Source organism: Cygnus olor, chromosome 7, assembly GCF_009769625.2.
Source record: "Cygnus olor isolate bCygOlo1 chromosome 7, bCygOlo1.pri.v2, whole genome shotgun sequence".
NCBI classification, from domain to species: Eukaryota; Metazoa; Chordata; class Aves; order Anseriformes; family Anatidae; genus Cygnus; species Cygnus olor.
In genome coordinates this window covers 15,628,228-15,641,687 of record NC_049175.1, presented here as the reverse complement: position 1 = coordinate 15,641,687, position 13,460 = coordinate 15,628,228, and the positions used below count along the sequence as shown (strand labels likewise).

Genomic DNA, 13,460 nt, shown 5'->3' with positions numbered 1-13,460 from the left:
AGGTATTTGTGAAAATATCTGACACTACAAGTTTTAGATGTTTAATAGGTCACATTACATTTATTGGTTCCAGTAAAATATTTTTATTGTCCAAACCAATGGCAAATGTCTGCCACATCCTCAGAAAGCCGAAGTGTTGGGAAACCAAACCCCAGTCTACAAGGAGCCTTTTTCTGATTTGGGATCAGGCAATAAATCCATGTAACTAATTAAGACCATGGCTTATACCATTAGTTGTGATGCGCCGTATCACAGTTCTGTAGAGCTGCAATGACTTTGTTTCAGAGGTGGCTACCGAGAAAAAATAGGAAAGAGGGTGCAGAGTGGCATAAACTGTAACAACGGAGGGTACTGTAAAATCAACCTGCCTTTTTGCTGCTAATGTTTGTGAAGTTATCACCTCATTTCCAAGGTTAGCCTTAATCCTTTAGATGGAACCACCTAAGGGTGACATTGCTCTTGCTCAGGCTGTATTTCCTAGGAAGAACCATGGACTGTCGATCTAAATGGGCTCGTAGACTGCCGAAAAGCTATTGGCTATAGCAATATGTGCAAATGTAATTATTTTTAATTTTTCTCTAAAACTAACAACAGCATCCCATTTTTATTCGGCAAAGTAACTAAAGGACCTTAGCTGCCCACCAAGCATTGATGGCTCAGCATCTGGCCCTGCGTGGTTCCCTTGGGAAGCTGCTGGTGACCGGGAGAGGTCTGCGGTAGGGAGCTCAAGTCCTGCGGGACTTCTGGAAAGAGTCTTCAGATCACTGAAATGAGTTTGAAAGTGGTGTTAAAGAGGGCTTTCAAAGAAAAGATGAAAGAAAAAATTAGGTCTTCCCTGGTGGTTTTTAAAAATTTGCTTCAGGGAAGCTATTCTCAGGTCCCCAGTTTGCTCATATTCAAGCTCTTAAATGCACTTTGCCGCTTCCCCACAAGGCACGCTTGACCTTGTTATGGTATTTTTAATAAGCTTGATTTAAGGTTTTAGGACAAGACATGTCTGAAGTAGGTGAAAGGAAAAAAATATTATGGCAGAAACTGATTAACAACTTGAATTTAAGAGTAATAAGCTCATAAACCAGCATCTCTAATGTCCCCGTATTATTTTGTTGTGTATTTTCTGATTACACCCTAACTTTCACATTGGAGGTAAAAACTGCCCTCACTGGGTATTCTGAAAAGTACCCAAATTTGGTGATCTTCTGAAAAGCAAGCCCTAGCTCTGTCCTTTAAGGAGAGGGCTTTGCCTACCCACACACCTTAAAATGTCTCTCCTCTGTTTTACCTTGAAATTAATATTGACTGACAAAATGCCAGTCAGGGGAAGAGCAGAAGAGGCTCAGCTGTAAACTTGATACTTCCAGTGTCAGCGTGCTCGCGCCTCCTAACAAATCCTCTTCTGTGCGGGGCGGCTGCGTCTGGGGGGGTTGGTCCCAAAGCTGGGCAGGCAGGGGGCTCTGCTTGCAGCATCATGTCCATCTTCTGGAAATAGCGAAGAGCAGGGATTCCTAAGCTTGGAACTGCAAGGTTCAAGCCAATGTAATAACATACTGCTGAATTAAACCCTCTAAAATGTAGTTTCCATTCATTTCAAGGATTGTATTGGCATTCTTGAGTGGTGGTGTGTGGCAGGAGGTATGAGAGTTGGGACAGGACTCTGATGTAGGACGTAGGAAGCAAAAGATAGCAATCATCTCAAAGATTTTAAAATCTAAGTTCAATTTTTATGATCAAAGTAGGTAGAACCAGATAACAGAGGCTGTCATAGGGCCTCATATGTAGTCTCTGATCAAAGCTCCCTTGTTTTCCGTATTTGTATTTTCCAACACAGCTTTATAAATGCAGTGTATCAACACGTTCTTATCAGAAGGCTTTCCTGGAAACAACATCATAGCTCTTAAGTTGCTGAAGGCTTATCAGAATCAAAGCTGTTGAATCTTCTGGAGATACACATGGTGACAAATTATAACCAGGGAATACGTGTACGTATTTCTTCTTCTAAATAATGCACTTGTATTTTTTCCCCCTTTTACAATTTCAGAAGGCAGGAGGGAGGATTCCTTTGATCTTTGGGGGGAAAAAGATTTTTAATTTTTATGAAACTGGTTAGCCTCAACAAAAATAAGCACAAGATTTGCTGTGTTGCATGATCTGCTGTGGTGCACGATGTGCTCGATTACCACCTAATCCCACTGTGGGGTTAAGGAGTGCCTACTGAAGCGGGGTGGTACAGAGTATCCTGCCAGGGCTTTTGGTAGCGCTGTTGGGATCTGTGCCTGCCTGTGCGCTGCCTGCACCTCTTTGTGGTTGCTCCCGAATACGCTCAGCTTGAATTTCCCAACAATGCACACTAGAAACCCCCTGAGCAGCTGCGACCTTTTTCCAAGTCGAGAAGCTTGAAGCTGGAGGGGCTTTAAAATATCAGAGCTCACCCGGAAGATAAAATATAGTAACTGGCTGGAAGAAAGCAGGCGTTTTCCTGGGAGAAAATGGTGAAGGCAAACATCAGCAATGGATTATTCAGAGAGTGAAGGCAATTGCTCTGATGAAGAGCGCTTTTTCTCTGGGAGCAGTGATGAGTACTCCTGTGATGAAGCTGAGAAAATATCTGAGTCAGTGCTCGCAAGCAATGCTTTCTAATAATTGCTTGTTGCATTTAATGCCATTCACTTCAAATAATTACTTGTTGCATATAATGCCATCTGCTGCAGCTGGCGGCCACCTTTTGCAATATAACCTTTAAATGTGTTCTGACCATTTGTTTTGCTGCAAAGGTCGTTGAGGTTAATTCATAGAGGAGTTGCATGTCTCTAGGAATGTTTGTAATTTGTAAGGGTAAGAGTAACAGTAAGAGTAGGCAGTGTTTAAAACTGTCTTGTATTTCACAGCTGATGCATGTAAAAGATTAATGTTCATGTAGAGTTGAAAATACGTTGACTTTCCTTCTGCTTCATCCTTCTGTTTCTAAGAAGATGATTAGATTTTTAATCCTGCATGATGAGTAAACCCCCCTAATATGGGAGCTCGCAAGGTTTATAAAACCACGTAAAATCGATTTAGACTGGGGAAACATAAGGCTGCTCAGCAAAGCAGAAAATCATGGGACCCAGCACTTTCCTGACCCGCCTCGGTTTTGTGAAATCGATTTTCTCCGGAGCAGGTGATAAGAGGGAGCCTGCACTGCGGCAGTGACGTGTAGCCGCTGCCATGAGCGGTGCTGGACCCTCAGAAATCCAAGTTGGCTGGTGGCAGTCGGTCTGATGGTCCTTTTGCTCAGTTTGGTGTTGTGCAGGTGGCACCTCTGCCTTTCCGCTGGGACAGGCGTGCCCCGGTGGCAGGAGCAGAAAGCTTCTGTGTGCAGGACCAGGGTCCTTCAGTGGTGGCAGCGTTGGGTTTGGTAGCCAGCTCCCCAGTGACTGCACAGAGGGAGCACCTCAGAGCATCCCCTTTGGATTAATGCTTTCTCCCCACATTTCTTTGTTACAGTTTCATTTTTTCCATGAGAAGTGCTGTGGAGGTGGGCATTTTAGGGCTGTTTTGGACATGCAAACTTATGGGGAGGTGGTTTTGCACCACATAATTCATAAAAAAAATGGTATTTTCCGTGACTTATCAGTTAATTCTGTGTGTGCTGAACATAAGGAAGCCTCAGAATGGTGTGACTTTCTGCGTAATAGAAACCCTTACCATCCCTGTGGCTCATGTTTGAGCTAAATAAAATGTCCTTTGGGAAAGAGCCTTCGTTCTACACTAATTTCATGCTGCTTAAACACATGCATTAAGTACAAGATAGTGGAAACCATAACAGTTATTTGTGTATTTTAATCTTTAACATTAAAGTTTATTTAAAACATTTGAACTGAAGCAGTAACACCTGTATTTTACTTGTCTATAATCTGAAAATAATTCTATAATGGTAAGCTCTTTGTGACAGAAAGGCATCCTGCATAGTAAGACAAGTATGTTAAGTTTTAACTGGAATTAATGACAACCAAAAACCTTGCATACTTTTTTAGTAAAGTAATAATATATGTGCAAAAGTTGGCTACAGCAACTTAATGGAATATTAAATATTATAATACCTTATCCTTTCTATGTTTACCAAATTTTTAGAAGTTAATAGAAATATTTGTATCACACTGTTAGGCTACTTTTTTCTACTTGTTTTAAATTACTATAATTTTGTTTATTGGCATGGGTAAATTAGTATTAATGTACTCTAATTGAAAATAAGCTCAAAGAAAGTATTTGGATGTAGGATTGAGCATTAATGTTTACTTCAATTGTATTTCTGCTTGCTATGCTTTGAAGATAGTTTAAGGATAGTAAATTAAAGATAGCTTGAAAGTACTTAAAGTAAGTTTAATTAACAATTAAAGAGAGAGTGCCTTTTCCTGTGTGAGTGTGCATGTACCAAACTTCTTTTCACCATGTTACTGCTTTAATACCTCCAGTCTTTAAACAGGGGAACAGCTATTTCCAACAGCATTTTTAATTCTCATTTTCTACTTCAGTGGAAAGGAGCAGTGGTTTTCCAGTCTAAATGAATTAGATGAGTTTAAAAGAACTGGATCTATTTTGCCTGTAATCCATTTACAGTTCATAGATGGTAAAATTTTGAGTGGTTTTGAATAAAGCAGTGACTCTGAGTCTTGTGGATTTGGTTTGCTAACACAAAAAAGTGCAATGACATTTAAACCATGATGAAGCACTAAACTGGTCTGATTAAAATGAAATAACTTCATATTTTTTAGTTGGGGCTGACCATGGCCAAGCTGTGTGTGGCAGGAGGAGGGAAAACACAAAATAATTGATAATGAAGATGCAGAAGAGAGGTGCACAGAACCCATTTCTAAGCACGATGTTTCTGAGAAGCTGGTGAAAAGCAGCAGCCATGGCAGTGCCTTTAAATGGCTTTGCTGAGCTAGTGCTGAAGCTACCTGGAAAATGGTTGAGAGAGGAGATTTATGCTGAGACCTTTCAATAGCCCCTTTCTAATCTGACCCCCTTTGATAAGTTTAGTCCCAACCTCTGTGCTCAGAGGGCAAATGCCTGGTGAGTCCTGTAGCCTGCTCTAATGTCCTACTTGACTGCATGCTTCGCATTTCAGTGTTGAGATATTTCCCTCTGGACCGTGGCCCGGGTAGATAAAATGTAGGTTTTGGGGAAGAAGGACATAGCAGAAGTCTAAACGTTCGCAAATAAATCTATGCAAATGGCTGATATTTTGATAATAACCATTTACATACACCATAAGATAAAAGATTTTGCCTAGGAAAAAAGCATGGGCCAATAAATGGTTTGATGTCCTATTTACAAGGGGAACCTATTTCTGGTTTTCTTCCCATGTGTGGTTTTTAGCTCTCACATACTTGAGGCCTGTACAGATGATGAACATCTGTCCAAATCAATATATTGAAAAAGTTGTGAAACCCAGAATTTTATTCTTGAAGTGCTTTAAGAATGAAATATATTTGTAAATATAATGTGTTTTTCTTTCAGGGAGGATGTCAGAACTGCCAATGTCATCGCAGCTGAAGCAGTAACTTGTCTGGTCATAGACAGAGAGTAAGTACATAATTTTACTGTCTTGTGGCGTTGTGTATCTCCAGTTTACACCATTTACATTTTTTTTAACTAGAGCCCTAGAAAATTTTCTGTAGAGTTGTCATTTAATTTTGAGAAATACATTGTATTACATGTGTCCTTGATGAAGCAGAGAGAACATCCACCTAAATCAATAAGATAAAATTCAGTGATGACAAATGCAGAAAATTAAGATGTGCAGAAAGACAAAATAGAAATAAATGGGGAAAGAGTATTACTGTGGAAACAGATCCGGGCGTTATGGTGGTACACAGATTGAGTTCGCATTAGCAAAATGTCATGAAAGAAATAAATCCTCTGGCAAATGTTAGAGAAACATGTTGTTATTCTTTTCCATGTGGGGTTGGAGACTCCCTGTCCAAAGGACCCAGCTCTGCTTGAAGCTCTGTAGCTTCAGAGGTGGTAGATCAGAAGAGCAAAATAATGTCTTTCCTATTTTACATGGAAAACTTGGAAGAATTAGTGATTTTTAATCTAGACAAAAAATGCCTGCAGTCCAGTAAACAGCGCTGCAAAGTAGACAGCTTCCTATGACTGCTGGAAGTGGGATAAAAAAAAAATAGCATTACCTTGAAAATCTAGTGTGACTCCTGGTATGGTTTTCCAGTTGTGAGGGTGGTGAGGCACAGGAATGGACATCACAAGATATGGAGACGCCTCACACTGGAAAGTGAGTGTTAGCTGTGTGTCTTATTACTGCATAGGGAAGACTGATTTTGTAATGGACAGTGCCACAAAAAAAAAAAAAGATCAGCTCGGAGTTCAGCTGTGACCTAAGTAAAATAAAATAAAAATCTGTTGTTAGGAATCATTAAGAAAAAAAAATAATTAAAAGTACGTCTATGATTTGCCTGGATTTTGCATGCTGCATGTTGTTCTTGCTACCTTCAAAATGGTATGTTAGACCCAAAAATTGTTTGGAGGAGGGTAAAAAGTATAATTAAAGGAGGGAATGGCTTCTGTTAGCAGGTAAGTAGGTTGAGACTTTATTTGGGAAAGAGGTGATAAAAGAGAATGTAGTACAGATCTGTGAAATCACCAGAGGGATTTTTAGGAGGAATGGGATTGATTTTTCACTGCCTCCTCCAGAGTGAGAACCCAAAGATACCTGTAGGAGGGAGGTAAAGGCCAAAAGGAGATGGCTCTTCACACAGGGATGGCTCATGGAGCTCCTTGCCATAGGAAAACAAGAGGTTTGCAAGTGTTCAGAAAGAAAATAAATCTATTGGATTTATTAAATATGTAGGAGCTACCATTGGCTCTAGGGAGTCTCAGCTGTAGGAGTATCGATGTAAATATAAATGCTTGATCTGTTCTTGAACTTCTTGTCAGGTATATAGAATTGACACAAGACACAGTCAAAGTTTGGCTGCTGAGTCAGGAGTGACCTCTGATTCATTCTTGTAGTCTGATGACATTAATAGGAGATGTCTACTGCCTCGTGTAGGGGTGATCTAAATACAGTCAGTCCTGGTTTAATACAGGAGTTTTGTGTTCAGTTATCTTTTGAGACTTTCTCCAGACCTTCGTTTCTAAAAATCCAGTATTCTGTAGTAGCAGAACTGAGGAAGAATACTTCAAAAATCCTAGGTATCCTTAATGTTAGTTAATATGTGATCAATTAAAAAAATATATGGGGTTGCTGTCAAAAACAGCTGGTGAACTTCAGGACTGTCAGTTGAGTAGCTTTCTTTTGCATATACGTGCAAGGTAGCCTGGCAGCTAAAATACATAATATCCCTTATCATTCTGTGGGGCAAGAAGAATCAACACAATTGAATATTTTAGTAAGCATTAATTCAGAGAAATATAAAGCAAAGAGTCATTTCTGCATTTTTTTCTGAACACTTCTGTGAGGGACATTTTTGGTTTGTACCATAAGATTTTAAAAATAAATAAAGAACGAGCAATTCCTTCCAGATCGTTTTTCAGACTGTTTGTTTGCTTGTCTAATGGGCCTTTTTCTCTGAATATAATGCCCTTGAAATAGTAAGGAAGAACAAGTTATATTTAACTGATGAAACTGTAGTTAATCTGTACCAGAGATTCTAGTAATGCTCGGCAATCAGTAGCAGAGTAACGCTATTTATAAGAATCCTATATAGAGAGCAAGAAAAGTAATGCTATTTATAGCACTATTTATAGTTCAAGGATGGCTGTCCTCTGTCCTGACCAGTTCTGACTTTCTTGTCATAGCTTTTCTCTTAGATTATTGTTTTATGGGTATGTGGATAACTGTAGAAGCTAATTTTAAAATGGAAAAAATTTAATAAGAAGACTTCTGTAAATTTGGAAAATTGTGTAGACACTGTTCAGTTAGTGAGGAGAATAGCATTTCTGTATATCTGGATACACTGAGTTATTAAAACACTTGGTTTGCCATGGTGGTCAACATAAAGGTTAGCACTGAGCTATATGCAAGGCAGCAATAGAAACAGAAGCCAGCTGTACTGACAGTCGAAAGCTGTTCTGAGCAGAATGAGGAGTGATGCTTGTCACTAAGGTTTTTTAATATTTTCTATTACAAGACAAGCTCTTGCTTAATCAGATGTAACCACTGAAGCAGCAATTTTCATGCTCTGTGTATCAATCCAAATATGAAACATTTCAGCAAAATTGATTTGGCAATTCCCAAGAACAAGTTATGCAATAATATTGTTTCCTTAATGGTCAAATGGATCTGGTGAGCCGCACTGTAATAAGGCTGTCTTGCTCCCATCCAGTGAACAGTTAAATTTTGAGAGTCACACCTTGCTATCACACCAAGTTATTCCCAAGAGATGGAAGTCCGATCTCTGCATTTGGCAGTATTATGAGTAATTGTAGGGCAATTCTAGTTGCTGGAGGGTTTTGAGGATAATAAGGCAGGAAACTTCCTTCATAGGAGTGAGCCAGGCCACCAGTAAGCTCTGGGAGAGTTGGCTGTGAGATTGGATATTGCTTAAGCTTAAAAAAGATGAAATGGTTGCCTAAAATCATTTCTGAAATTTGAAAAAATGTGTATTAAAATGCTACAGGAGTGTAGCTCTGGGGGTTTAAAAAGACCATGAGGAAAGCCAAATGGTACTTTGTGACGGGTCTTCAGTTACCAAACTCTCACGATGTCAGTGCTGCCTTTCTTTTTAATTTCCATGTGAAACAATAAGGCCATTATGGTCACAAATACACCCCCAAACCACCCAAAAAGTAGTATAGCTATTTCTTGCATGTTTGTGTAGAAATGTTTTTAAACAATGAATTTTCAGCATCCTTTTCTGATGTAGAAATGAGCAGTCACAATCTAACAAATAAAAAGACCCTGCAGTGTAGCAAATGTTTGATGTGTCGCACAGATTTTAAGCCATTCCTACCCATCCTTGCCCTGAAACTATATTCATTCCTGCAGATTTGCTTCTGTGAAGGAAATTTTATTTTGACAGACAACACAGACGTTCTGTCTGTTTTGCAATTGCTTTTTTCAGTTCCTTCCTTTACCAGAATAATGACTTCGACCAGGATTTGGTCCTTGGTGCTCTCTGGCTTCATCAGCAGTTTCCACCACACAGGAGGTGAGATGAAGTTGATCATCCAGTTCCAACCAAGCTGTAACAGAAGTTTCAGCTGACTTCGCTAAAGCTTTATGTCAGATTATGCTGCGTTTCACTCCTGTGTGAGTGAATATAAATTGCTTGTGAACAACCTTAAGGAACTTGTCCTTTAGCAATGATCTGAAGCCAACAATGAAGATACAGGGTCAAAGCTGAACTTGAAATTCGTTATTTCAAGCTAGATATCAGTGAACTATTTCACATAGATTCTACATCGTATTTTCTGAAAGTAGTATGTGTGGCATAAAGGAAATGTGAATGTGGGAGGTAATTTTGTTAAATGAGTATTTTAGCTCAATCCATTGATACCATTTTGGCCTCGACATAAGAAGCCAACAAATGATGAGAGTCAGTAAACTTAGGGCAGCAAATAGGAAGTTTTGGCACGTGCTTTTAAGGCAATAAGAAGTAAGAAAATGTAATAGCATTAGTTATTAGCAAATAAGATATTAGCAAAAGGGGAAGTATATATGGAGTATATATATTCAGGGAATGGAAGTTATTGGAGATCAGTGTGTGAGCTGGAGGCTCTATAAGGACAGTATATGCCATGGTAGAGTTGATGGTGGAGGAAAAATGAGAATCTGATTCTGAAGTTTGGGTTGATTTTGAAGACATGGAGAAGTAAATGTACATAGAATTATACCTAGAACCATTACAGATACCAGCTCAGACATCAGTGTATTGCAGATTTGTCTATAGAGACAACAACTCTAGGGCTGAAGATGCACCTTGCTTCTGTTCTTTTCCGTAAAGAATAGAATGAAATTACCTAAAAAACAGTGTCAAAAATAAACCCAGGACACAGGATGGGAGGTGCAGGGCAGTCCCTGTGGTCAAGGGGCAGCCTTTCTCTCTGGCAAGCCAAATGGCCCGGGGAAGCCAGCCCCAGAAAAGGGGCCCTCAGCCCCCCAACCCTCCTCGTTGTCCACGTGAGGGCATCTTCCAGGCCGCTCCCAACACAGCCGCCTTTGGCCACGTGTGGGCCACTCCATCGCAGAGGCTTGCTGAGGTCACAGTGGCCACCACTGCCCCGCCTTTGCTGCGGGCCCTATAAAACAGGCCCCCTGCAGCTGGCCCAGCACTCGCTGAGCATCTAGGCCCTCTGACTGCCAGCTTGTGCGGCAGGAGGAAGACTAGAAGAGCAAGGCGAGCAGCAGGCCTCCTTGGTGTGCGAGGACAGGGATGCAGTCCGGTGAAGCACCAAGAAGGAATGCACCTGAGCAGAAGGAGATGTGTCGTGGGCGGAGGGATAGCGCCGGTGGCACAAGAGACACCAGTGCCCAAGGGACCTCTGGCGCCCAGCCCACGGACACATACAGGCGGTACCATTGGGACCGCAACGATGCGGGGAACAGGCCGTCCCCTCACACACCCAGCGCCAGGGGGCCTGGGCCTTACCATAGGAGCAACGGTGACGTGGGGCGAAGGCGGGAGCATCAGGCAGACAGCCGCGGGGAGCAGAGGCGTGCCCATAGTCTGGAGCACAGTGCGGGACCCAGTAATGGCCGTAAATGAGAGGGCAGCGTCAGACCCATGCATGAAAATCAAGCCGACAGTGGCGTGGGACCGAGGCGTGGGACTGGACAACCCCCTGGTTCGGCACCCTGGCCTGAGAACATTCCGGACGGAAGGCATCCCATTTGGGCAGTCCCAGGCAAGGACTGGCTTAGCCTTCTGCCCAACACTGTGGAGCCCATGGAGCTGGATCCACCAGATGTGGAGGAACGGATGGAAGTGGATCCGCCTCTGCCGGGACAGGCCTGGGACTACTGCAGCATGTCTTTGTGCTCTGCCATCCGAGAGCACCAACAGCATCGCAGGAGTGCCCGGCGAGCCCCCTACTCATTGCTCAGGCTCCATCGCAAGCATTAGCTTGGAGCCACCAAACACCACGGATGTCCTGCAGGCTTGCCTGCAAGATGTCCCGGCAATAAACAGCTCTTGCCGATGCTCAGGGGTTGTGTGAATGCTTCTTCTTTTTTTTTTGGGGGGGGGGGGGGAGGAATGGGCTAAAGTTGCCCCAGGGGAGGTTTAGGTTGGATATTAGGAAGAACTTCTTTACTGAAAGGGTTGTTAGGCATTGGAATGGGCTGCCCAGGGAAGTGGTTGAGTCACCATCCCTGGAGGTCTTGAAAAGACGTTCAGATGTAGAGCTTAGTGATATGGTTTAGTGGAGGACTTGTTAGTGTTAGGTCAGAGGTTGGACTAGGTGATCTTGGAGGTCTCTTCCAACCTAGGTGATTCTGTGATTCTGTGATCATGAAGAGAGGGGAAATATGACCTACATGAGGGGAAAAAAAGCATTAAAAAAGCCAAGACCTGCAATCTGTGAGGAAATCCAGGCTGTGACTGTACAAAGAAGGGAGGCTTTGCATCTGTCATGGGAAGTTCTGCGTGGAATCTGTTGCAAAATGAGGAATTGTGCGAGGAGCAAGGGAAGGAAAACTGTTGCCTCCTGAGCAGAGGGAATCATGGTCTTACCTTGAAAACAGAAATGTATGTGTTGTGTGTCAGGTCCAAAATTTGCACAGAGATGACAGAAACATGATAGGGGAAAAACAGCATGAAGCACAGCTGGAGAAAAATTAATAAAGGGGACTCATTTCTTGGGGATTCAATAGACTGGAACCTTGTAGGGAAGAGGTGTCGAGTATGGCTATCTGGTTTGGGTCAAAATCACTTTGAAGAAGATGTTGAATGCTAGTATTGAAGGGAGTCCTGGATGTGTTTGGAAATGGATGTGGTCAGATCTGAATAGCATAAATGTGAAAAGATTTTGTGGACTTGTATCAGTAGAAATGACTGTAAATTTTCAGAGAAAAGGGAAAAATAATGACTGCTAATACTGGAAAGTCATCAATTAAGTTTAAAGAGAAAGTTTAAAAAGTTGGTCCATTACTGTGGTTCTCTGCTAAAAATGGAACAGTGAGAAATGAAAGGGGCTCTTTGGGTAAATCAACTGGACAAGGACACCTAAGGTTCCTTCCATCTAGCGGGCTTCAGTTCTTAGAAATTTTCATCATAGGAAGGTGACACATTTAGGAAATGATTTATAGGGAATTAATTTATAATCTGGGAATTTGTTTTGGGGAATGGCTGAAGAGAGTTGACTAGTTGGTTTGAGATCCATATTCTACCAATATTTAGAAAATCCATAGCAAATGAAGTGAGCTTCAAAGATGGGATTTCCAGGCGAGGTGGCAGCATTAGTACAAGCTCTGTACAGGCTGCTCTGAGAGCTCTATTAATTTTGTCCACCCTAGTTTGTTTCCAAGAAAGATGAAAGCAAATCCATTACTTGCTATAATGTTGAGTTGTCTTCTTGCCATACAAAAAAAAAAAAAGGAGGGGAAGTGCTACATGTTCAGGTGTATTTCAAAGAAACAAGCTTTGTAATAGGTAGGAAAAATTTTCAAGTTTCAACACGTCCATGCATGCTGTCATGGAGGAAGAGGTTCCACGGTTCCATTAACCCAACAGGGGAAACAGGTCGGAAGGTGACAAGGCTGACCAGAAGGGGATGACAGCCTTGCTAAGGGACCTGCATGGTGGCTAGGCTGCGATGTTCTCCATGCTGAGGCTCAGCGGTAAACCCGGGTGATTTAGACCGCCTATCTGGAGTGACAGAGATGCTTTTCCTGCCCTCAGTGAAGCGTAGACCCAACTAGGGGGATTGGGAAATCAGCTTGAAAACTTCCAAATTAACATGTAATTCATGGTAGTTGTCAGACTATGCAGCAAAGTCATCTGACCATTTGTAGAAGCTTTCTCTGCTTGGGGAACTAGGAAGCTTTTTGCAGAAGTAGCTTCCTTCTAACGGAATGTATGATCTAGGTAAATGTATTAATATTTTATAATGGTTTTTCATCATCAGATATCTTTTACTGGTTTTTATTTCCAAGAACGCTTCTTTTTAAAGAATTCATAGACTTTCTGTGTTTATGACTTGCTAAAAGCCTATGTAAAATAAAACAACCAGTTGCTATTTAAGTATTTCCCATTGTGGTACTGCAGTAATTAATCCTCTAGGAAGAAAGTAACAGTGGGAGATGTACAATGTGGCTGACCCCAAGGTATTTCAAGCTTGGCCCTAGCCCTGTCATGGTTTGACTTAGTGAATTTTCACACTCCGTGGAAGGGTTATTAGATCTGGTGTAGAAGTAGGATGGACTGATTGTGGAAAAGTTAATAATTCCAATACATGGAATTTGATGGACTGGACCGCTCAGAAATTTTGCCTAAGACATCTTCTGCTAAAAACTGTGT

General features: G+C 41.6%; 1 protein-coding gene across 13 annotated transcripts in view; it reads left to right on the top strand.

Annotated features, from left to right (window-relative positions):
• PRKG1 (protein kinase cGMP-dependent 1) overlaps positions 1-13,460 on the top strand; it is a 466,091-nt gene that overhangs the window by 370,550 nt on the left and 82,081 nt on the right. For all 13 annotated transcript variants that reach the window (XM_040562953.1, XM_040562952.1, XM_040562956.1 and 10 more), the window contains one exon: positions 5,500-5,565. In XM_040562953.1, the coding sequence (XP_040418887.1) occupies positions 5,500-5,565 (66 nt within the window). The remainder of the gene's footprint in view (positions 1-5,499; positions 5,566-13,460) is intronic.